This window comes from Chelonia mydas, chromosome 10 (genome assembly GCF_015237465.2).
Source record: "Chelonia mydas isolate rCheMyd1 chromosome 10, rCheMyd1.pri.v2, whole genome shotgun sequence".
In the NCBI taxonomy this organism is placed as follows: domain Eukaryota; kingdom Metazoa; phylum Chordata; order Testudines; family Cheloniidae; genus Chelonia; species Chelonia mydas.
The window spans coordinates 49,262,361-49,288,581 of record NC_051250.2 but is presented as its reverse complement, the minus strand read 5'-3'; the positions used below and the strand labels follow the sequence as shown (position 1 = coordinate 49,288,581).

The 26,221-nt window shown below is 43.3% G+C and overlaps 2 protein-coding genes across 6 annotated transcripts in view; one reads left to right on the top strand and one right to left on the bottom strand.

Moving 5' to 3' along the window:
• The window catches only part of TMEM266 (transmembrane protein 266), a 122,096-nt gene extending 113,508 nt beyond the window's left edge, over nt 1-8,588 (top strand). For all 3 annotated transcript variants that reach the window (XM_043523914.1, XM_043523913.1, XM_043523915.1), the window contains 2 exons: nt 6,824-6,886; nt 7,978-8,588. In XM_043523914.1, the coding sequence (XP_043379849.1) occupies nt 6,824-6,886; nt 7,978-8,588 (674 nt within the window). The remainder of the gene's footprint in view (nt 1-6,823; nt 6,887-7,977) is intronic.
• ETFA (electron transfer flavoprotein subunit alpha) overlaps nt 1-26,221 on the bottom strand; it is a 71,236-nt gene that overhangs the window by 1,130 nt on the left and 43,885 nt on the right. For 2 of the 3 annotated variants that reach the window (XM_027830503.2, XM_007068362.3), the window contains exon 12: nt 24,489-24,755. In XM_027830503.2, the coding sequence (XP_027686304.1) occupies nt 24,717-24,755 (39 nt within the window). In that variant the 3' untranslated portion in view covers nt 24,489-24,716. Of the gene's footprint in view, nt 1-9; nt 136-940; nt 1,076-7,975; nt 8,774-24,488; nt 24,756-26,221 lie in introns of those variants that run through there. The other variant, XR_006284286.1, reaches the window with a different exon arrangement.

Here is a 26,221-nt window from a genome sequence, read left to right as displayed (position 1 = left end):
TACCCTTACCTGGACGATTGTCTTCTCAGAGACTGGTCGCTTCAGGGAGCTCTTTGAGCCACCAAGGACACAATACGCTTGTTCATAGGCCTACAGATCAATTCCCAGAGGTTGACGCTCACACCAGTACAATGCCTGGAATTCATAGGGGCTGACTTAGATGCGCTACAGGCCAAAGTCTTCCTACCTCAGGACAGGTTTCTGTCCCGGATATCGCTTATAGACACAGCTCAATGCAGCCCTCAAATGCCAGCCAGAATCTGCCTCCAGTCCCTGAGGCATATGGCAGCTAGCATGGCGGTGATTCCACATGCCAGACTTCACATGTGATGCCTACAGCTGTGGTTCAGCTCGGTTTACAGACTGAACAGGAACAGTCTGGACAAACCCCTGTCACTGCCCACCAGGATCAGGAACTGCCTGGACTGGCGGAAGAACCCAGCCAATGCATGCAAAGGGATCCCCTTTTTTCAGGCACCACCTTTGTAGCTCCTTCCCACCGATGCATCCCTCATATGGTGGGGCGTGCATTTAAACAGCCTCACAGCGCAAAGCAAATGGCTGCCTGTGGAGATATCCTTGCATATCAATCTCCCTGAGTTGAGAGCGGTCCGGAACACCTATGCCCATTTCCTCCCGCTGATAACAAAGGGTCACATATAAAGATCCTAATGGACAACATAGCCTGCATGTATTATATTAACCATCAGGGGAAGCCAGATCACCCTCTCTTTGCACGGAGGCAATGAAATTGTGTAACTGGTGCATCTCTCACAATGTTACCTTATCCGTGGCTTACCTTCCGGGCACACAAAACATGATAGTGGACAAACAAAGTCACACATTGCCGCACAACCACAAGTGGGAGATGCACCCATCAGTACTTCACAACTTATTCACACAGTGGGGAACATCATCCACAGATCTGTTTGCCACTTACCAGAACAAGAAGTGTCCACGATACTATTCCAGGGCAGGGGTCAGTCAGCACTCTCTGGGTGATGCCCTCCTCCTCCCATAGGACAAGGACCTTCTTTACTCCTTCCTTCCATTTCCTCTTCTCCTGAAGGTCCTGCTGAAGATAAAGAGGAACGGCACTCACATAATTCTGATTGCTCCCACAGGGCCGAGACAGACCTGGTACCCTTACCTGATGCAGCTCGCAATGTGTACCTGCAGAAATGGTCCAGGTTTCAGATTTGGTGCACGTCACACCAAATCTCTCCAGTATCAGCAACTCTTCCACATATTCTGGAATATACCCTGACCCTTAAAAAATCGGGGTTATCGCTGTGCTCTCTCAGGGTCCACCTAGCAGCTATTACAGCATTTCACCAACCCGTAGAAGGGTACTCAGTACTATTGCACCCGACCACTAAAAGGTTCCTTAAGAGAATAACAAACCTCTTCCCTCAACCTCAACTTCCTACCCCCTCATGGGATCTAAACCTAGTGTTGAAAGGGCTGACTAGGCCCCCTTTGAACCTCTGGCTACCTGTTCACTAGCATACCTATTGATGAAAGCGGTCTTTCTGGTTGCAATTACCGTGGCTAGAAGAATAGGGGAAATAGCAGCTCTGATGGCTCATCACCCATACACAGAATTCTTCTCTGACAAGGTTACACTTAGGCCACATCCAAGGTTCATCCCTAAAGTGACCCCCTCGTTTCACATGAATCAGTCTATTCACCTTCCCGCCTCCTTCCTCAAGCCTCACTGAGACAATAGGAAAGCCATATTGCATATCCTCGATGTCAGGAGAGCCCATGCATTCTACCTCAATAGGACAAAGGCCTTCAGGAAGTCTCCTAGACTATTTCTCTCTATGGCAGAAAGATCTAAGGGCTTGGCAATATCAGCCCAAAGACTCTCCAAGTGGATCTCTAATTGCATCAGACGGTGCTACCAAATTCGTAACATGATCCCTCCAGCCTCGATCCGTACACATTCCGCGAGATCCATCTCCTCCTCCATCACCTTCCTCAAGAATGTCCCCATCTGAGATCTGCAGAGCAGTGGCATGGGCATCAGTCCACACCTTTGCAGAACATTATGCAATCAGCAGGGACTCCACCTTGGATGCCATCTTTAGCTCTCTCATCTGTGACTAACCCACCCCCCGAAGTCCCAGCCCTAAGGGGGGTACTGCTCAGGAGTCACCTACAGTGGAGCACCCATAAGGGGACACGTCTTGAAGAACCATCATTACTGAACCATCATTACTGAACAAGGTAACTTCTTTTATATAAATGTAATATTCAAAAGTTTTCAACTTTAATATTTTTCAAAAATCCTTGAGTACAACAGTATGGAAGTTAACAATGAATAATACCACTTGGGATAACTTGAGTTTATTGTAACCTATTGCTTCTAAAGCAGCTGAGATTGCCATATGATTAAAAACCAGTTTGTTAATTGCCAGTTTGCTTCAATATAATCATCCAATGCTTGCTTCATGCCTGCCTGGTATGCATATGCTTATGTTGCTCTGCCATAGTACTTTATTGCAAAGGTTGCACAAGCTAAAAGGCTGGCTAATTTTATGCTCACTATTAACATTTTTAGCAATGTAAATGGAGATAATAAAGCCAATCAAATCTCACACTCCACAGTATAGGCTGATTATCTGCCGTGGTGATAAAGAATGTTTCCCTCCATGTACAGCACTGCACTGTTAGCTAAGTGCTTATGGGAGACTTCCTTTGGCACAGATATTGGCCGCTGCCCAGGTCAAGATGCTGGATTAGTTGGACTAGTGGTATCCAAGTCAATATGGCAAATTTTATGTTGATTTGTTTGAAAACTGTCCATTCACAGATCATAAATGTTATGTTGATTGATATACAAATTCTTAGATTGACACATACATGAAATCTGGAAGGAGTTCTGATGTCCAATATGAGTTTTGACCAAACTGGAATATGGAACCAAAAGCAGACAAGCAACTGTTTATTTCAGGGGGGGCGTTATGTCACCTTTTTCATTATAACATATCTAGGGTGACCAGATGACAAGAACAAAATATTGGGACACATGGGGGGGCAGCCACAGGCTCACCCCTCAACCAGGGCCGGCTCCAGGTTTTTTGCCACCCCAAGCAAAAAAAAAAAAGCCGGAGTACATCAGTCGGGACGCAGGACAAACAACTAAATAGCGGGACAGTCCCGATTTTATCGGGACGTCGGTCACCCTAAACCTATCACAACATAATTTCTCTTTCCAGCATATTTCTTAAATCAGCTCTGAATTAGAGTCATATGTTGCTCAAGGATCGCAAGAGATTTCTGTAACTCATAGAAAATCTAGTGAAATCTTTAAATTGATCAAGGCTCTAATATCTGCACCCCCTTATGCTCGCCCCAGAAAGTTATGTATCCACCTGAAAAATGCATGCTAGATCTACAAAGTGTACATATACCAACTGTGAACGTTGTGGCATTTATAGTATAAATTATGAATGATTAAAATGAAGTGTATTCTAAGAGCTGGTAGCTGAAAACCAATGCAATGTACTCTTAATCCAGTAGCATTGCCTTGAGCTACTCTGAGGCCTCTTTTTAAACTCAAACATTAGCACAAAGCACACCTCTGACTGCAGGCATTTAAAGATCAACAGGGGCCAAAAAAGCTTTTAAGATCCAGTGAAACCAGGAAAACAACCATGTTCCCTTTCAGTGTCAAGTTAGATTGCCGTCTTATGAGTGCAGCTATTTCAGGTACAGAGTGCTTAGTGGTTTGGGTCTTGTTGTGTGGAGAAAGTGTTCCACGGAAAACATCTGTTTCTTTCACCTGCAAACCACAATGTGCTGTGAAAAGGCAGGACTGTAACCACAGAGACCCAAGGGGATGTGGGAAATCTGGCTCATAGGGATGAGCATGATTTTCTGAAACATGGTATCGAAAAGAACACTTAAAAGGAGAGGATGCTTTTAAAGCATATGATACACTGCAAATTGGATAGATCAGGTTGCTTTTAAGCTTGAAGTTCTTACTGGATGCTCTCATTATGTTCATAATGGTAATTGTTCAGTTCTGCTCAAAATCGTGACAAAATATGTGTATATTTTGCAGTTACTGTAAAATTCTCATTGTTTTACTATAAGAGAATTAATTCTTGGTGGGGAAAAAATCAATTGACAGTCAACTACTGTACAGAAAACAGAACTTCTTTAGTGACTATCAAATGCACAGTACAGCTGGTGTTTTTCTGTTAGTGCTCTCATTACATATTTTTCAGTCTAAAATCAGATGCAGATTTCATATGCGTTGTTACATCCGATGGCCAGATCCTCTGCTGCTGTCAGTCATCAGAGTTCAGTCGAAGTCAATGGAGAACTTACACGCCCTGATGATTGGCCCTTAATTTGTTCTGAAAATATTTATAATTGAATAAGGGGTCAGATCTTCAGCTGGTGTAAATCAGCATCACTCCATTGGCTTCATGGAGTGCTGTGAATTTACACCAGCTCAGGATCGAGCCCAAAGATGGTTACCATTTGGGATTGTTGTTTGATATCCCAAACATTTCAAGCATTGTGCTGTTTTGAGGTGTAACTTCCATTGGTTTAGATAAATTCTGGAACAGTCTCATGTTCTTTTGATTTATCAGGTGAATCAGTGTGGCGTAGTGTAGTTTCTTTCCCCCACCTAAATTCCGTGTTCTGTTTATATGAACTTATTGGGTACAGGTTAGCATTTTTATTAGTTAACTCTGTGTCAGAGCCAGCAAGCTGAACGTCAAGAGTGAGGGAAAAGAGGCCAGAAACAGACTGAAGCTTCCAGAGAGAAAGATGAAAAATCATCAAAATGGAGTGTGACAGCAGAATAGGTTTAAAAAAAAATACAAGTAAAAGAGAGAGAACCTTAGGACCACCTGGTTAGCATCCCAGAATACTGAGAAAGGGGTTGAATTAAATAATAATACCCCTAAGCCAGAGCTAAGACTTGCAAGTCAAATCTCCAATGCTAGAGAAGCTTCTAGAGGTATTGATCACTCACAGATTAAGGGAACAGCTGCAGCTTGGTCAAGCAGGAGGTCATCATTAATAGAGAAGCAACACAAGACAAGAGCACCACTGCTGTTCCAAAACCATAGCGAATCATCCCCTTTATAAAGAATAATCAGGTGGAAGGAGATTGCTCAGTAGTGTAACTGCAGACATCAGATTTAGAATATTTATACTACTTGGTATAAAAGGCTCAAAGAAGCCAGCAGAATTAAGACAAACTTGTCCTTTTAAAGCAGATCGTATGAGTGTGTGGGTCAAGTCTTATCTGCTCTGCGTGGACATTAAAAATCCCCTGGCATGTTTTCTAGGAGTAAGGAGTTGCCATGGTTAAAATTTACCCTCTTCCCCTGTTTTTGTTCTGTCAGCTGAGTGCTGCCCTCTGCCCCAAAAGCGGCTACATTTCAGTGTCACAATAAGTATATGGTTTGCTTACCATTTCAGGTGCTGCAGGTGACTAGCCTCTGTAAAAATGAGGCTATTTATTTAGATGGCTAAATGAAAATTTAGGTGCCTAACTTTAGACAACCAAATTTGAGCATGTTGGCCCCAAAGCTACGTCATCCATCCATGGTGTAACCCCACTGAAGTAAGCAGAGCTGCTCCCTAGATGAATGAGGCCTCTGTAGTCTAGACATTCTGAACAGTAATGTGACAAAACTATAGAAAAAGGAAACACCCTTAATAATACATAATTCCTTGGATTTATTTTGCTGTGTTAACTGACTCCTTTTTTCAGCCATATATCAATGCACAGGAGTAACTATTCCCTAGCATATTTCCTTTTATCCTTAATAAATCTGTGTTAATGGTGTTCATTTCATCTGACTTGGTAGAATACCTACAGGTTTTATTTTTTGTTTAATCTTACAGGGAGGGATGACTTTTGTCACTAAGACACAGGACTTGGGAGCCAGGAGATATGTGTTCTGCCCCTGCTGCTGCCTGTGTGACCTTGGGCAAACTTGTCTTGGTTTCTGCAGTCTATAAATGGGGGATAATAATATGCAGCTATTCCTCAGGGTGCTGTGCTGCTGTGCTTATTGCTGTTTGTAATGCACTTTGAGATCCTTGAATGCAAATCTGTAGTAGTGCAAACCACAATTTTATAGCTTACACTTTCAGATTAATTACAGTACAGCCATACACTATGTGCAGACTTCGGATGTAAGCCTTTTCAGTAAGGAGATGCTTACCAGCACACAGACATCAGGGAGCGTACCCTGCAGAGTTAAATATCCAAACATCTTAGGATCCCTGGAGAGTCAAGCTCCAGACTGAACATTATTGTCACTTTAAATCAATAACCATTGATTGCAAAGAGTGGCATTACTTCTACTTTGTGTTGAGAGAAATTTCCCAGTCTATCTCATTTAAATGATGGGGTTGCCATTCTTCATATCAGAAGGCTTGAATTAGGTGAATAAAAATTTTAGAATTTGGATCAGGAAACTTGTGTTTTGTCTTTTTAGAACCCCTTCTTAGAAGTCTTGCATTTGCTACCATATAAAGAAACTTAAACAGTGCTCAGTGAGGAACTGGTCCCGAAATCCTTATCCAGGCCAAACTCCCATTTACCTTTAGTGCCCGAGTTGGGGCTGCAAGATCAAGCTTGTTGTGAGACTGCTTCCAAAGACACCACTGCATATCTAAAAGCGGCTTATAACCTCACAGTGTGTGTCATCAAAGGCACAATGAATGGGGCTAAGGTAAATGATGCAGCAGAGTATTGCATAGTATGGTATTTCAATCACATGGATTAGAACAAATAATCAAATAAATGGCTTTCTAATGGCATTCCCTCTTACTCTTCCAGAGGCCATGGTCAAGGATGATATGAACAACTACATCAGTCAATATTACAATGAGCCCAGCAGTGGTGAGTTTTCTTTAAAGATTTAAATTTAAACTGAATTGCAGAGTATCAGACATGTGTAACTGCTGTATTGCACTGAATGACATAGAACAAGCAAGACTGAGCGATTAAGTAGATCAGCCTGGGAAATTAAACCAATCTCTAAACCTATCATGTTTTCCATGAAAGTTTATATCAAGGTGATAGTCTCTAAAGGATAAGGGACCTGATCTTGCTCCCACTGAAGTCATCCATAATGGTTTCAAGATCCAGGTGTGCATTTTTCCTAGAGTAAGTTATCCAATCAATAGAGTGGTTCAAATGGCCATGGAAAAGAAACCTAGGGAGGAAATAAATGAATAGAAAATCAGTTGGAAGTTAACTTGCTGGGAACCTTTTAGAAACCCCTTGCTGGGAACCTTTTAGAAAGGCTAAACTGAATGAATGAAGAATAAGAAAACTCAATGCCAGACAACATTGACTTGTGAGCAGAAGCTCTGCATCATGCTTCAAATGGATTTTTTACTTTGTGTTGAATTGTAGCCACTAAAGGGTCATAACATATCATTTTGCACTGCACTGAACAGCTTTCATACACGAATACCCAGTAGTTTGGATTTTAAAAGGTATGCAATAAAGCAAATAATCAAAGCAGTTCATTTGACTCTGTGCAAATTTGGTTAACAAAAATACCACTGCTTGTGTGGCATTTTTATGTTCCACTTAAAAAAATTTACTCCCAAATGTGTTTAAAAATAATCAGGAGTATATCAGTCCCATATACACCTTCCTGTGTCCAAGTGACCACAGATTCCATTATGGGACATTTGCAAATACAGTATTTTTTGGATACACAAATTTTAAACTGTAAGCTCTTTGGGGTAGGGGCTGTCTTTTTTTGTTCTGTATTTGTACACCACCCAGCACGATGGGGTCCTGTTTTATTACCAGGGCTCCTAGGCACTACAGAAAATACAAATAAAATATTTCTATGAATGTAATCAGCTCTCTCCACTTATCAAACAATTTTACGTGAAAATATGCTGTCGAGACTATCTTCACAGATTTCAGAGACAGGCTATTTTCAATAGACATTTCTATTATTTTACTTACAGACAGCGGAGTTCCTGAAGCTGGTATTTGTGTCATTACCACAACAGCCATTGATGTGCACCACCCCAACATATCTTCTGACCTGTTCACAGTGGAAGTGCCCATAAAGATAGGAAGTAATGGAACTTCTGTTAGCGTCACATCAGGCAGTGCCTCCAGATCTACAGACAGCTCTGTAACCAGAGCCCAGAGTGACAGCAGCCAAACCTTTGGCTCTTCCACAGACTGCAGTACCACCCGGGAGGAACCCTCTGAATACTGCCCCTTAGACAGGGCTGGGAATGCAAAACATGATCAAATGGATTCTGCAAGGCATAGGGTCAGCAATGCAGTAGTTCAGGAACTGTTATCATCATTGTCAGAGGATTCTTGCTTGACACAAAAAGGCTTAGATCCAGTCAACCTTAAATTGCCTAGTCCAGCAGGGTCCACCAAAGCCAGTCCTGAGCTGGAACATAGAGTGAACATTTACAACAAGAAGAACCAAGAGAGCTTTGATGTGCTCCAGATTAAGCCAGTTATTCACCTTCAGCAAACTGCCTCGGTGATCAATGAAAAGTACAAATCTTTGGAATCCAAAGAGCAAAAGATGAATAGGGTCCCAGATTCATAGTTCTCCACAGTGGTAGAAAAGGACGAGACATTCTAGAGCTTTAATGGCGCCCTCAGAACAATCACTGGCTGGATATCTTGCTCCTTGCGTGGTTTGAATGAATTGAATATTCATAAAATGCATGAGTTCTGAGAGCCAACATGAATCCATGACATTTCTAGCTTCAGAGGTCCTCGGGCCAATCCCTGGATAAAGAGAAAACGTTCTATATTACAAAACAATGACCTCAAAGATGTACATATTCTTAATCTTGGTTTTGTGAGGTTTTTTTAAAAATACAACAACAATTTTTATGGAACTCTGATCAGCCTTCTATCAGGTCAAGCTTCAGCAGGGTATGGTACATGCAGATGTAAACTTCTCCTTCTACGATTTCTTACTGTCCCTTTGTACATGACAACAGCTGTAAACCCCTTTGTACAAATTCTGCAATTATTTTTGTTCTTCCCAAAATCTTTTTTCAAGGAGCACTTTGGGTGATGCAGATTAAAGGGAAAAAGTGTGATCTGTTTTTATTTTAGCATGAGCTCTTTAAAAACAATATTTTGGAAAAGAAAATATCATTTTCACTTCCAAGTCAACACGAGTGAAAAATGGACATTTTGCAAATTCAATTTTAATTAAAAAAAACGAACAAAATAGATGTTCATTCAGTATTTTTATTCACAGATTTGTAGGTAAGCTAGATTCATGAGATAATTACTGTGGCTTTAGATCTTCCATTTTGGAAAATATTTTAATCTCATTTACATTTGACTCTGAGTTTAATGAAGTAGTACATTGAACTCACTTGAATGTACAGTGACTATTGAAAGTGGACACAAACTTTTTTTTATCGTCACAAGAACTTTTAAGACAGTTCAGCTCCTTAAGACAATTTGAAAGTTAACGCTAAAGTTCTCCTCTAACCTAGTAGTATCTAGCAGCAGGTGTAACGCCTTTGGCCCAGATCCTCAGCTGTGGCTGAGGAGTGCACAGTACAACACAGGAGTTTATGCCAAGGTAGATGGGCCAGCTATGTGCTCAGCTCATGCCCAGGGATAAGTTAGGAGAGCCAAAAGGCTGCTTGCTGTAACTTGCCCAATATGGAGGCCAGACCTCTTTTCCCCAGCTGCATACCGCCTAAAGGCCACAGGGAGAGGGCTGGCATAAGGACCAGTACACCAGTTGTATGCCACTGGCAGATCCCCCTGCAGTGGGGTCATCCTCCCATAGCCAGCTGTTATTATTTATTATTATTTGCATGCCAGATTTAAGACTTATTTGCACCAGTGTGACCCAAAGCAACCACAGTACAGCTTAGAGCATGAGGCATTGAGGTTTTTTTTTAATTTATTTATAGTTGAATTGTTTACAATTTACAGAACAGATCCCGTGAAAATCCATGTGCTTTTCTGTCCCTTTTAGGTACAGTGCTGGTTTTATGGGAAGGTGTATTGATCAAATCCACCTTTACAAGTATTAGGGGCCCAACTGTCCTGGCAAACACACATATGCAGCTCCTAGGGTTTCAGTGGAAGTTACTCATGCACTGTCAGGGACAGTCAGGCCCTAGAATACTTGCCCATATGTGAAAATTGGGCATTATCAAAGGCAACGATTGGTTAATATCTCAGGAAATTATCCATTTTATGGTCTACTTGCTAGACTGGAGCACTTGCAAGTATTTCAGCTGTCGGTTGGGATAAGAACATAGGACCTGCCATTAGCAGGTCAGACCAATGGTACATTAGTCCAATAGCCTGTTTCCATCAGTGGCCAGTTCTGGGTGATTCAAAGGAAGGAGTAAAACCTGCACAGTGCACTTAACTGTGTATTACTGTACCATGAAGAGGAAGGAGACTTTCTGAGCTCAGCTGGTGATCTGCTTATGTTCCCTAGCTAGCAAAACTGCTGCTGCTGGTTTTAGTCATATAAAGTTTTATGAAACTTCCTTTTGCATCCATAATATTTTGCATCATGGGGTTGCATTATAAGTGGTGTCCATGTTCTAGTTTTAATTTGCTGCACCCTAATTTCAGTGAGTGCCCCCTTATTCTTCTGTTAGATGGCTGTCTAGAAAACGAATTCACAAAATACAACTGTTTCTGCTCATAAGACTAAGTGGGCAGTAAAGGCCAGTTTTTCAGGAGTGCTCATCATTCACAACTGGGGCCAGGTTTTCAAAAGAGCACAGCTGCTCTGTAGGCACCTGAGTGGAAGCTGCTGGGTGATAAGTACCTTTGAAAATGGCCATAAATGGGGTCAGTCAAAAAGCTCCCCAACAGAAAAGGCACAACTGCTTTCCCTTTTTTTGTTTTAAGCCAGAGATCCTTGCAAGCTAGCCAACTGCAACTTTCTGTGTTTTTAATTGAAGTATGTGATGTCTGGCTTTAATGAAAAGCCATATATGGTCCTACTATTTGCTAGATGGATACATTTCTCCACCATACCATTCCCCAAACTTGTACCTGCTTCCCTAGGGAAAGTTAAAAAGGAGACATGAGTTTCCATAAGGTTCCCCTTCAAAGTAGCTCTACTCTGGGTGCCTCATTTATATATTTGGACAATAAATGCTTATTCATTTGCGTTTTGCTGAGTCTTGTGGAGAGCGTGGTGAGTGAGTGGAATGAGCTTCCAAGTGAAGTGGTAAAGTCAAGTACTAATATCTTTAAACAAAAATTGGATGACTGTGTGGAATTTGATAGATTGAAGGGGATCGTTAGTTCTGTGCTTGGGAGAAGCCAACTCCCTTCTTGGGGACTGGAGGGAATTTTGCATTGATCATTCTTTTTCCACAGATCAGCAATGGATTTTTTGCTTTGTATGGGAGCATTTTGCCTTTCGATGACACACCCAGCTTTTAAAAAGTATCCAGTCAAACACTCCTTCCAGGCATGCAGCGTTCCTGGCTGGCATTTGGTACTGTACAGCTGTGTAACTATTTTTTAAAAAGCCAAGACAAACACTTATGCATGAGCTTAGCTTTACTACCGAGAGTAGTACTAGAGATTTGTTACTAACAGCAGTAAAATTAAGCACGTGAGTAAGTGTTTGCAGGATCAGGACTGAAGAATTCATTTTTATCAAATTGTGAAGTATGTTAACACAACGAAACGTGCATATAAAACACTTCTGTAACCCACGCACGCTGTGGCTATTTGTAATTTACATAGATAAGTAGCCAGTCCTAAGTTCCCTCTAAGCTGCGCAGCCACACAGCCGGCTATAAAGGGCCGCAGCAGCAGTGGACGGGGACTGGGCAGGGGAGCAAGTTGGGGTGTGCAGGGCTGCCACGGGCCTCTCCCGTGGTTCTGGGAGCTCACTTGCTGCTGCCAGCGGGGAGGGAGGGGCCCCGCCCCCGGAGCTCGCTGCTGTCGGCGGGGAGAGGGCTGGGGGGAGTTCTCTGGCCCCAGGCCCAGGGCAGCCTGCCTGCACCCCCCCAGCTGGAGCCCTCACCCCACCCCCACCCCAATGCTCTGCCCCAGCCCTTGAGTCCCCTCCCACCCCCCTGAACCCCTCATCCCCAGCCCATCCCAGAGCCCTCACCTCAAGCCGGAGCCCTCACCCCCTGCACCCAAACCCTCTGCCCCAGCCCTGAGCCTCCTCCCACACTCTGAACCCTTTGCCCCCCACCCCCATTAATTTAGTTATGTGCACCAATATGAACGTGGTTTGTCACACATCACCTCCATATGGGTGCACATAACAAAATTCATTCCACACATGAGAGGAAAAAATTAGAGGGAACAGTGGCGGCCACTGCATTAAATACATTTATGAAGTTCAGTGTATACCTTGCAAGGTAAGTGTGGTATGACAATGACAAACGTATTACTGATAGTAACCTGTACTCATTTTCCGCCATGCCACAGAGGGAAAAGCCTGGGAGAAAGCATGGGGGGAAGGGAAGTGATACGAACAAGCTAGCTAACCTGGCACCAGATCTTGATTTAATGTGGGTATAATTAGAAGAGATGAGGTTTAAGTTTCCAATATCATAATTTAATGAGCGAATCCAGCTTCAGGGTGGTAGAAGGCTGTATCCACTAAGGTTAACATCTGTTCAGCATACAGCGCTAAAAATAGCTGCCCGTTCTTACATACACCGCTCAGATCTTATTCAATTTAAATGTTACGGTATCACAGCCTGCATGGGCAGAATAAAATCATTTGGGGTTATTTCTTCCATTTTCCTCACTGCCAATTGTTAGGATCCCTCAGAGGCTGTTGTGTAAACTAAAGAGCAGCAGGCTTTGGGAGTCAGAAAGCACATCATAAAGACAGCTCAAGTTCCAATATTCCTTGAAACTAACTTCTAACCCCTGCTTCTTGCACCCTAACTGCTAAGGCAATATGGCAGGCAGCATCAGCTCTCTGGTCTCCCATCTGCCCATCACCAACTAACGCCTCAGAAAATTAGCTAGGCCACGAAAGCTGTTTGTTGATCTTCATGAGCCACAGAAATTGAATTAAAAAAACCAAAGAGCTCAACTCGTTTGGCTTGAGAGCTCATTATAATGATAAGCCCTCTGTCACCTCGGAGAGCTGCTGTTACTTGAAACCATCTTCCTCATTCTTGCATTTGGACTTATAGTACCTGGCCTGTTATACAAAGGATTTTATTTATTTTGTTTTATTTTAAGCATTTGGGTCAAATTATTTTGTTCTCAGGACCTGGATCCTTTGCTTTTAAATTACTCGCTGACAGACAAGTTCATTGTCTGGGATCAGCCAAGGAGAGCCTCATTCTCTGCTGACATCCCCCCGCATTTCCCACCCCCACCCTGGCTGCCCAACGGGGTCAAGTTAGTTCACAGGTCTTCTGCCTTTTCCCTGCATGTAATTATACATAAGGGATGCTGCCCCCCCACCTCAGAATAATAGGAGACACCCATACCAACCAGGGAAAGCAATCACACGTAACAATGTCTACAAACCAGAGGAACAATGTTAATAGTTCTAGTCATTGGGCTGTAACTGTATTAGAGCTCATGCTCCTGAGGTGTGCTAATCACTCTCTAGAGCAGTCCAGGGGTTAATCACACAGTTGTGTTTTGATATTGGTCACATCTGAGAAGAGAATATGAGCTAATGTGTTCTACATTATGCGCTGCAATGCACATCCATTGTAGTGATTCTATGGACCAAGTAAGGAGCCAGAATTTGCAGGTGAAAAATGTATTCATGTCCTTACTGTTGGTTCAGTATATATGTATTTTTGTGATCCCCCCACCCCCGCTACTCAATGATGTGATCGTACTGCCTTGCAAGTCTGAAACTAAATGAAACAGATACTTGGAATGCCTGGGTACCAAGGGAGCTGTTTCTCACAGCAACAAACCACATGAAAGCTCTCAGAACGTCAGCTCCTCCTTATGTGAATTGGTTGCAGCTCCCAGACTGCAGGTAATAAAGGCAAGTACCCAGTTTGTTGCTAAGATTACCCATAGGATTTGTAAAGCAGGAGGGTTATTCTCAGAATACCCCCCTACTTTACCTCCGTTTGGCTTCTCAAATGCATGAGCACACCAGCACTTTTTATCTTAAGACTTTTGGGATGTATTTAATGTTTATAGAAGTTGGGGATTAATAGTGAGAGCCCACATCCAGTGCAGACAGAGCCCAAGATTGCCCGTTCTGCCTTACCAGGACACCTCAGGCATGACTTGAAACGTCCCTGATATTCCAGTGCGGGGGCGGGGGAGAGTTAAGCAGAGGCTGCCAGTTTGAAGTTCAAATCAACATTGTTATTAACAGCATCACAGATCAGAAGAGAATGATTGGGAAAAGCAAGGACTCAGCAGCCTCTGTGACATCTGTCCATCCACATCCCAAACCTATTTTTGCTGGAGCAGCGTCAATGCTAGTGGTTCCAACAGCAAGCAGCATTGTGTAATGTTCTGGTCATGTGGCTTCATGAAGGTAAGAGGCTGTTGAAGGGGAGGCCAGACCCAAGCTCTCCCTCTCTCAGGGTGCAAGTTTGGTCCTGATCTGAGTCCCGTGGATGACAAGGGGCATTGGAGCAATCCCTAAAAACATCTAGCCAGCCAGCCCTACCAAAGATTTGTTTTCCAGAGACCATGTTTGGAATTCTCCCACCCACCCAGAACTGAGGTTGATTTTGTTTGGAAGGAAAATACTGGAGGGGAGTGTCCCTGGGGCAACCCAGCTACATGGGGTTCAAGTAATTTTTCAGAGCTGTATACATGCTCATCATCAGTGGAGCTTCCTGTTCTCTGTTTGTTCTATGTTGTGTTTAACCAGGAGTAAGTGAGTCCTTCCTTTCTCTGCTTCGTTGATCCCCTAGCAGTGATTCATGTATCAATCCCGGGAGTCTGGAATGTCTACCTTAGTGCAAGTTACAAGCACAGGGTTGCAAAGGAAGTGGCAGGAACTATTTACAGCTGAACGCTCAGGCAAACATGAGCCAAAATAACTTGCTATCATTTAGTGCCTCATTGTGCTCGGGACTGTCCAAACATATAGGAAATGACGGTCCTTGCCCCAAAGAGCCCAGAGGCCAAAAGACAAGCCATGGGTGACACAAACAGGTTGGAAGGGGGGAAGGGGAAAGGATGCTGTTACAAAAAGAACGGGCTGTTTTAGCTCAGACTAGGGGGTGTGCCTGGTCCTAGAGATGTTAGCTTTTCCTCTGCCTTTAGTGTTGTTAGGTTTTGTATGTGTCACAGACAAGAAAAGGATACATTTTGGGGAGGCGCTCAGTGGGCAAATGAGCTTGGGGTATGGGGGCAATGTTAGGGCTCAGCACAAGGAAAGAGCCAGCATGACAAGAGAATTGCAGGAGCCAGCCAGGCAGAAGTGACAAACCAGTGGCTCCTGGGGACACAGATCAGTACAGTTTCTCTATGCGTTAGGCCAGATTTACCTCCTCTTGTCTCCAATGGTCATTATTATTTTGTACAGAAGCTGAAGGGCCCTGCTTTTGTATCCCTGTCAGGAGCTCACAGCATGTACTTAGCTTCCTTTGGCTTTCGGCTGGCATCTCTGCTAACACATCCAGCAGTAAAGTGTGGCTAATAACGAGGGCTCAGCCAGGCAAATGCACAACACAGAGCTTCAAAAGAAGAGGAAATAAGATAAAATGACAAAAGAGCAAAATCGCTCCAGGCTGCAGCTAAGAATGTACAGCCCCAGCCACTGTTACGTTAGCTTATACCGCAACTTGTGCCTCTTCTCCCTTCAAGACTCCCAAAGCCTGAGCCAGCTTTGTCACTGCTCAGGCAGCTTCTGTCCTGATAGCTGCTAACAGTCCACCTGTGACTCAGTTAATTCCAGCTGGATTTGCCTCTGCCCAAAGACTGTGGTTTGCAGGAAGTGGCTGTTTGCAGCTCAGCTCCCTTGGTGAATAGAAAGAGACTGCGCCTGCTCCTTTCCCAGCCAGCCTTGTGCCAGTTCCTCTAAAAAAATGAACTAGGACAAATGGAGAGGGGAAAAAGGAAACCCTTTAAAAAGAAGGAAGGATGGATTCCTCTTTGCTCTGGGACATGAGCTACCAAATGGAACAGCACAGTGACTTATGGAAGAGAAGAACTAAAAGGTAATTCTCTGTCATTCACCATATTCCACTCGTGCCTCTTCACAATATCTAACGGGAGGTTTTATGGAGATTTCAAAGGTATATGACCTCTCTCCTTTCATACTGAGCTAGTGCCTCTGTCCCACTGCTGGGATGTGAGGGAAGGGTTGGGGAATAACACTCTAGTATTAGATCTGTGCATGCAATTCACAGTCCTTGTGTGAATTGTACTACAGAGTGACTAGTATGTAACTGAATAATACAACCTCTGGAATCGCTGTAGTCTGTGTGCTGAGAGCAGAGGACGGATGAGAGTTGGGAATCTTGGATGCCATCCCAGGCTTTGGAGGGAAATGTGTTCTGGTGGACACAGACTCTCCTGCCCATTTCCCGCAGCCTGGTCCCTTTTGACTTGTCCCAGCTCACTCTATTCTCCACCCCATGCTCCTCATCCAGTCTTCTTAGGCAGTCCTTGTCTCCCCCCCAGGCTTCTCCTCCCCCAACTCTCATTCCCTCCCACATCCAGTCCCAAACTCTTGGTCCAGCCACCCCCCAGTTTTCCCTCCCACCCCAACTCCTTGCACCCAGTCTCCTTGCCCAGCCAGTGCCAGTCCCAGATCCTCCTCCTGGTTCCCCACTGCCCCCAAACTGGATCCCAGCCTGCACCTCCATCCCAAGGCTCCTCATCCAGTCTCAGTCTCTCCCCCACCATCTCCCTGGCTTCTCATCCCAGGCTCTTTGCACAGCCAGTCCCAGCTCTCCACCCCCATACGCCAGCTCCTTGTCAGATCTCTCCTCCCTCCCTGCTGCCCCTGTTCTCCCCTCTCTCCCACTGTTTCCTAGTCCCAGTCTCCTTGGCCAGCCAGGGCAAAGCCTCCTCCCCATCCCCCAAAAGCTCCTCATCCAATCTCACTGGTTTTCCTCCCCACAGATCTCCCCCATCCCCCACAATCATCTGGCTCCCAGTCCTGGTCTCCCACTCTCTCCCTAGGTCCAATCTCCTTGCTGAGCCAGTACCAATCTCCCCTTCCCAACTCCCAATCACAGTCTCACCCGCCTCCAGATCCAGTGTCACCAGGCTCCCAGTGTTCTCCTTTTCCCTCCCCACACTTCAGCTTTTGTATACTCGGCATTCAAGTTAGGTGGCTTCCTCTTCCACGCTGCCTGGCTGACAGAAGGAGTCACTGAGAGCACGGACTCCCGACTCACTGTTCCGTTGCCTGGCCTCACCCCAGCCCAGAGCAGCAATTACAGCAAACATCAGGCTTTGCCCTTGTCACCCTGGGCTGGAGCATACGTGAGGAAAGCCAGACTAGTCAGACTCCACACTAAAAAACGTGAGAGGCTTGAGTGTGCTAGTGAGGATAGACTCTGTGGAGATATTCGCTGCTAAAATCAAAGTTGCAGTTTATTTTAAACTTGGCTACATTGGGCAGATTTTCATTGCAAAAGGCACCCTCTGGCCAAGTACAAGGCCTGACACAAAGGCCACCGCCTGCCCTCCCTCCCCGCCACCACCAAATTTCAAGTCCCTGCTTCAAAGCACGGGACGGGACGGGGGGAGAGTTTTTGTTTGCCACTAAGGTGGGCAAAACAATGTATTGTTCCCTGCCCACCTTCTCAGAAACAGGGGAACCATTATGGCTGAAATAAAAAATTATTATTCAGCCTGAGGTAGGCACCTAGCATGGCAAATTTCAACCCAAAGTTATTAGCAACTGAAAACAGGGTCTTGTAATGGGAAGTGTCAAGCAACCTTAACAACAAAGGTCTATCAGCCCGGTCTATAATACACCCTGGCCTCTGTTTTGAAGTTCTGCTCCATATGAAGCCACTGCTGCAGCAGAGAGCAGGCAAAAATAGGATCTTTTTAAAATGAAGTGAAATTGAAAAAGAGCTGGAGGAGGAAGAGAACTGGCCCACGCTAGTATACATTATGCACTCTCAGCTCATGCTCTAATCAGAGTGGAGCTGGTAATGAAACCAAATCTCTGCTCCAAGTTTTCTGGCACATCAGGCCTCCCTGCCACAGGAGGGGGTATTAATTTAGGTGCTAACGCACTAGAAATCCCCTATTAGATATTGCCAGTGGGTGGAGAATTCAACTGTGCTGAATTTTTGCCATTCACTCCTGTTCTGAAATGTATGTTGATGCCTCTCCCCTGCACCCTCACATCCTGCAGTAAGTGATTGTTTCACGCGGTGTAGATGGAAGTCGGCTATGGCATGGAACTCTTTGGAGAGCCACCTGGACCTGAAAACAAACAGCAAGTGCATTGGACCGGAGGGCGGCACTAGCTTAATACAAAACAATTCAATCAAGGAAGCACAGTGCAGCAGCAGCAGCTTTAAGTGCCACAAAGGCCATTGAGATGCAAGGCTCCTTCCCTTCTGCCCCCACTTTTCCATTTGGGCTTTAAGCAGTCAGTGTAAAATGATGGGTTTTGGCTTCCTAGGTTCCAATGCAGGGAGCGGGGATGTTTGGAATTGGCGTCTGGCAAATATTTAATCTAATTAGGTCCAGAGCTGATTGAACGTCTGTTGTTGAAATTTATTGTTGGTCGTGGAAGAGACTGTTGGCAGCGCTTCATGCAGTAGCATTCTGTTCCCACCCTGTACGCAATCTGTCTGATTGCTCTGGGCATGGGGGAAATGAAGCAGAAGGATCTCCTCCCTTCCCCGCCCCCCGGCAACCCCCTTTTTAATGTTTTTTTGCATGGATTTCACATTAGCCACAGGCCTCTCCCCCTGCCAGTGCCCAGATATGGGACCCAATGTGTTGGACACAAAATAGTCATCAATGCAAGAAACGTGACATGCTGTGGGATTCACCCCTTTATCGTAAATAACTTTCTGTAATGATTTTTCAGCTGTACAATGCAGGGGGCACCAAATGTGTGTGAATCGTAGGCAACGTTGGGACTGAATTGAGTGCTGTCCCTTGACGTGACAGGACGGGTCAGAGAGATGCACTCTAGAGCAAGCAGAGCCCAGGGTGAGAGAGAGGGTAGTTCAGCCTCCTTGCCCATTCGGTTTTCTGATACAGCTATCGCCAAGGGTGCCTGTCACAATACCATAGCTACCTCTCCTCTGGGGTCTGGCCTGCCAATGTCAAACAGCCACCACAGGGTAATGACTGGCTTGAAGTGGTCATGGAGAAGTAAAAAGCCCTAGATCCCCTTCCCACAGTGCTAGCTGAATGGAAAAGTACAAACAGGAGGTAGTAACAGACAGTGCAGTAAAATGTGAAGATTGCTTTGGAGTCTGCCAGCTCTCAAAAATGTCTAACCTAAGTACCCTCATGCCTAGCCAGTACTGACATGGGCGTCTTCTGAAGAAACCCTAGATGCGGCCCAGCATAGTGGTGGGGTCCTGGCTGTGGGTAATAATTCCTTTAAGACACCAGCACTGACTTACACCCCAGTTTATGTGACTAGAGGTGTTATCCACTGAACGAAATATAATACCAACAGCCTGACCCCTTCCTGATGAGTAACAAGTCCATGGCACTTTTTGGTAAGAGGAATGTTCCTATGCAAGATCTGACCAGCATCTAGTTCTCCATTCACCCTACCTAAATTCCCATGTTTGGGCGAGGACTGTAGGTAGGAGACTAGGGGTAGGGGAACAGTTTTGAGTGTACCTGCCTTGCCCATTGTGCTCCATTTGTGCTTTGTTGTGATTTGACTCATTAATATCCAGCCCTCTCCAATCTGGCCCTTTTTCTTCACAAATGCCTTCATAGCCACCTTTGCCCTCAGAAGAGGCCCATGTTGTGATGTCCTGTACTGCCTAGCTCCTTTCTTATAGGCCCTTGCACGCCTTTTCCTCTATTCACCCCTCTCCCACTCCCTTGGTGCTGTCATTTGCCCAACTCTTCTTGGTTCAGTCCTGCCAGCCGTGGAGACTATTTTCACCCTGGCTCCTGACCCTCATTTATCCTGTGTCACCATTTTTTATTAGCGGCTCTAGCAGCACACTGATGCCAATGCACAGAGCTGGGCTCTCACTAGGGCTATGCTGCTAACAGCCATGTGTTCCTAGTTCACGCTACCACTGACTCTTTTCTACCATTGAAGGTCTCCAGGTTATTGCATGCCCTCCTCCACCTTATTCTCATGAGCATCTGTTGAGCCCATGGTAGGCTTTGCAACTTTATCCTCTTCTCACTCTTTTTTTCCACCTCCCCCACTCTCCCCCTGGTCATGCCTCAGACACACGCTCTAACTTTCTCTGCTCTTGCCAGCACCATCAACTATTACTGGAAAAAGCTAACTGCTTGTATCGCACGTTCGCCTCATGCTCGACTGCTTCAGTGACCCCCACGCTTGGTGTGTCAGCCATTTTGTCACTGCCACTAGCCTTAAACCCAATAGCCAAGACTGGCCATAGTCTATGTCCATGAGGAATACTCATCCTCCAAATATCTTGATGCAAACTCAGTGTCTGTGTCCCCACACTCCAGCTCTGTACACTTGTCTGTATTTAGGGGCTGGTGTGGTTTCTGTTAGATCTTGGTGTAGCAGAGTGATGTTTAACTCCTAGCACAAATTGCTCCTAAAGGATTTGTGACTTTAAGTTACTACTTCTACAAAAAAAAAAAACATGTGCAGGGACTTTTGCTAAGACCCATTGGTTGGAAATCATGAAAGAATGTTGGACTACATTTAAAGAACGTACAGTTCTGATTCGGCTTGGACTATTACCCTGGTCAGCAATGCTTCAGAGCACACTGCACTGTTAAGAAGCTGGCCTGGCTTGCAAAGTTAAACATGGGCTGTGGTTGAGCTGTTACTTGCCAAATAACATTTCACTGATGACTTGTACATTTACATGACCAGACTGTTTAAGTAGCCAAACTATTACTGTGTACGCAGCCTTTTTCTAAGCAGCTGGGAAAGCAAATCCACCCTGGCACAACTTCTAGGATCAGTAACTGGGGAGGAAGAAAATCTGGAAAGGGCTGTCTGGAGACAGTGGTACAGTAGGAAGATGGGAAAACTCTGCAATATCTTGTGCTGGGTTACCACTGATGTGTAGCTGTCTGATTTCACTTTTATTATATAGAAGTTAGGGCCAAAGCATTAGCTATTTATTAAGGAGTTTTTGCCCTGTGTGTTTAAGGCTGTTCAAATAAATTTGTATTTCATGATTGAAAAGTAAGCCATTAATTAGTAAGAATGGTGTAAGTTTCCTTAGTAACTAGTGCAACTTCTGTAGAGCTAACCCATTATTTCCAAGAAAGCCTTTGCCATAGTAGCTGTCTTTTCCACAGCCATTTGGAGGTGGTGTCTGTATGGCAAGCCGTAGCCTATTGTATAGTCAGGCTGTTAGTTAACACCTAGTGAATTGTCTGTGACTTAGATTGAGCTCCAATGACCACATTCTGTTACATTAAGTGCAGATTCCACCCCCCTCCCTTTTTTTTTTTTTTTTAAACTCACTTTCCTCAGGGGACATTCAGAGACCCACAGGCTTCTATCTAGGAAATCTGGTTCCAGCCACACGGACCTTGGGCCATCAGTACATAGAGTCAGCCTTTGATTTAGCAGCACCACTCATTCATGATCTGTATCGTAAATATAAAGGGAAGGGTAAACACCTTTAAAATCCCTCCTGGCCAGAGGAAAAACCCTTTTGCCTGTAAAGGGTTAAGACAACCTCGCTGGCACCTGATCAAAATGACCAATGAGGAGACAAGATATTTTCAAAAGCTGGGGGGAGGGAGAAACAAAGGGTCTTGGTCTGTCTGTGTGATGTTTTTGCTGGGGACAGAACAGGAATGGAGTCTTAGAACTTAATAAGTAATCTAGCTAGAGGTGCGTTAGATTATGATGTCTTTAAATGGCTGAGGAAATAAGCTGTGCTGAAAGGAATGGATATTCCTGTCTTTGTGTCTTAAGGTTTTGCCTAGAGGGACTCTCTCTGTTTTGAATCTAATTACCCTGTACAGTATTTACCATCCTGATTTTACAAAGGTGATTATTTTTACTTCTATTAAAATTCTTCTTTTCAGAAACTGAATGCTTTTTCATTGTTCTTAAGATCCAAAGGTTTGGGTCTGTGGTCACCTATGCAAATTGGTGAGGATTTTTACCAAACCTTCCCCAGGAAGTGGGATGCCAGGGTTGGGAGGATTTTTGGGGGGAAAGACGTTTCCAAACAACTCTTTCCCAGTAACCAGTTAAATGTTTGGTGGTGGCAGCGAAAGTCCAAGGGCAAAGGGTAAAGTAGTTTGTACCTTGGGGAAGTTTTAACCTAAGCTGGTAAAAGTAAGCTTAGGAGGTTTTCATGCAGGTCCCCACATCTGTACCCTAGAGTTCAGAGTGGGGAAGGAACCTTGACAATTTGTCTTGCCATTAATGCCCAGCTAAGCATACCCTTTTCCTCCCATGAGGGGACAGAAGCCAGAGATTAACAATACCTTATTTAGCAGCGCTCAATAACAAAGAATTTTACTAGGAGGCTATGCCAAGCTGTACATATGGAGAGGTTTCTGCAGGTATAAGGGTTGAGGATAATAGTTAAGCTCTTCTTTACCTTCACCAAGTGCCCTTTTGCAGAAAAAAGTTAGTCTGTGATAGTCTTGAATTCTCAGTTGATGTCCTAGGAAGCTAAGTTTGCTGACACTCATAACAGAAGGGGCATTATATTAGGGGAACTATATAGCACTTTCTTGCATAAATGATTGTTAGCACCGAGACCTCCTCTACATTCCCTGTACCTATCTTACAATAGAATATTTCTCAGAACTCCCAGTCGCTTGAATCATTTATTAGAGTCAGATGTAGCTTCACTGTTCACACCACTTACAATAGTTAAGAATTCCATAGCATTCATCGCTTAGCAATTCATCCATAGCTTTCTGTTGACTCTCCTCTCTTTCTGCACAGTGGTTTCTTTATCTTCTTAACACTCTCAGACAGGCTGTCTGAAGTTTCTGGTTTTGGTGGAGCAGTTATTCTCTCTATGGGTATGAAAACGATCACCACCTCACACTCTGATTATGTTGACTAATATGATTGCATTCACAAATCCCAGGCTAAGCACCAACTTTGCTAGATTGTCATTAACACAGTGATCACAAGAAAGCAGAACAGAATATCAAAGTAAATTAAAACTGAAAGACCATATAAAACTGAGACTTGCTGGAAAAGAATCAAGAGAAGGACATTTTAAAGTATATTTCCAGGGAGCCCCATTGGACTTCTGTGACCCACAGCCTATTGCTAGATGCACTATTAAGAAAAGCAGTAAATTAGTATTAGCTACTGTTTCCTCTGACTCGTTAAATTTGTCTAAGTTTTGTAAATAAGGTTAAGATTCTTTAACTGTCATACATGTCACTTCTAAACATTAATAGTGATTTGTTAAATCAAAACAATGTTTAGAATTGACATTAAATTGTCTAGAAATAGCTAATTGTTCAAATGCATATTAGTTTCCTGCAGGGGTCAGTGTTTGGGCAAAGTATAACTACACACATGCTTGTCACTTGTAGCATATACACTTTATGTAAAGAACTTCACTAACAAATATCTGCAATATAGTGTTTGCCACTTAAAGTAGTGCTATATGTTGGAGATAATAGCATTGTATAGCAGCCCAAGTAATTCATCCACAGTTAAACAGAATAGGTCTCTACTGTTGGCATATTAAACAATTCTATAATACCACCCAAAATTGAGCTTTGTAAAAGCTCCTTTAAGATACACACAGTGATTAAAATAATTTTGATTTCTGAAGGCTTTCAAGCCCATCCTTCCAATGGCAGTTCTTAAAAAGTTAGTAATTTAAGCCCACAGTGTAGTCCAGCAGCTGCAGACGTTTTCTTTTTAAAGCAAAATAGTTGTTCCAGAAAGAATATAAAACTCTTTCGAGGAGTTTTGCTTTGCATAATAAATACTATGGATGTCATAATAATTGACATGACTGGTAAAAACTCTTGGATCAAAACTTCACTCAATAGAAAAGCACTGGGTTTTATTTAAAACCATAATATAGAGACTCAATTGTGTACTCACATGTCAGTATAAAATAAATTACAAAGCAGAAGGAAACTGCTGCTAAAAAATTAGGCCAAAATCATGAAGGGTTAAAGCTGAAATTCTGGTTTTAGATCCTGCAGCATTGAGTGTGAAGGCTAGATATAGCAGAAGGAAGTTCTTCACTCTGCATTTGGAGGATCTGGAATAAAGTTTTTGAAAGGCTAAACATACTTGTTCAAATAATCTTGTTATTAGTGATCTTGCCAAAAAGAGACATGAGGCTGTGTTGAGCTAATATATAGCTCAAATGCAAGTTTCTGGAAAAGAGGGATAATTTTTGTCCCCACCACAAAGCCAGTTCTGAGTTAAAAAAGCAGACACACTGCCAGCTGCTAGATTTTATAGTATATGTTTTATTACAGAATTGGAAAAAAAATCAAAATTGTTTGCAATCCAACATTAGCTGAAAAGGTAAATGAGTGTAGTACACAAGATATTCAGGGTTAGAATTTAGACAATTTGTACAGTTTTTCATTGTTTCAAAATCTGCCCGAAACCAGCAACTCAAGGGCATTGCACACAGATTTTTTTTTTCTTTCCCTTCAAATTTGAAGAGTGCTTTCACTTTTTCTTTAATGCTTCAGTCAGCTCAGGAACTACCTGCAAATTTAAACAGATACAGTAAGTATGTACAAATTTCAAAGGAAGGTGGTAAAATCTCCATCCTTAGAGGTTTTTGAGGCCTGGCTTGACAAAACCCTGGCTGGGATGATTTAGTTGGTGTTGGTCCTGCTTTGAGCAGGGGATTGGACTAGATGACCTCATGAGGTCTCTTCCAACCCTAATATTCTATGAAAAGGTTTGCTAGGACTGGGAAGAAAGAGGTTCTGAAATCCTATGTTTAAAGTTCATATGACACAGACAATACCAAGAAATGATTTTATATGCCAGCCTAATGAACTCTTGTTTAGATTTCGCTTGTCTTTATATAAAAAAAAAAGTTTTCACACTGAACTCAGCCATGGGGCTCAACCCAACTGAAGGTCAGATTCTAATCTCAATCAATACAATAACCACTTGGAGGTATTCTGTAATGTCTGCGTACTGAACAGTTCTACAGTTCACCTGTTCAATATTTAAATGGAGTGATTTTTTCAACAGAAAAACTAAGATGCAGTAGTGTTGATATTAGGAGAAGCATCTTTATCATTGCTGTAAAGCTTCATTAGATAGATAAGTAATAGGTCACAGCTACCATTTTTTCCCCCAATGAAGTCAGTGGAATTAGAATCATACAGAGCCTTCAGTATTTGAAGATCCTTACAATAATAGTTAAAGGTCCTGTTCCCAAAATTTCTAGTTCCAGCCCGGGGATGAATATCAAAATCACTTTAGGACATTACAGTACATTTCTATGATCTACTTGGAAAACTGGTTTAGTTCCTCTAATTTTCAGCAAAATTTAATTCTGAAGAGATGAGAAAGTGATAGGCAGTAAACAATCACCATGGCCAAAAAAATAGTTAAGGTAAAATGCATCTACTAGTCAAGCTTCAAAAAATTAGTTACTAAGCAATAAAAAAGGAAATTGAAAAGCTGATTTAACTAGCATTAAACAATCCTTTTAAAGTGAGTCAGTGCCAAAGCCTTGGCACTTGCTGTGGTTCTGCCACTTAACACAGCCATGCTGCACTGTAATTCTGACTAGCACTAGGAAGAGCAGTTATGCATGTAAAGAGTTGGTAGATTAATCTATAGAATACAACTGAAAACCTATCCTAGTCACTTGTGTAAAATATCAATTACCTTTTCTTTTAAGAGGCTGCAGGTTGCCCCAGCTCACAAAGATCCCAGCTGAACTCACCACTGATGAATATAGCCTCTCAATTATTTAAGAGAGCTACATTTCCATTAGGTGGAAATAATGTGTTCGTACAAAATTTATTAAGGAAATTGTCTACATGTTGTTTCTTCCGAATGTCACTTTGTCTCCAGCTTATTAAAAGGCCCATGTTTACTGCCGAGCCAGCAGGCATTAGTTCAGGAATGGCATTAAGTGCTGGCAGTGTTTCTGCTACTTTCCTCAGTGGATATACTATGAGCTCATGCCAGTCATACAGATTACA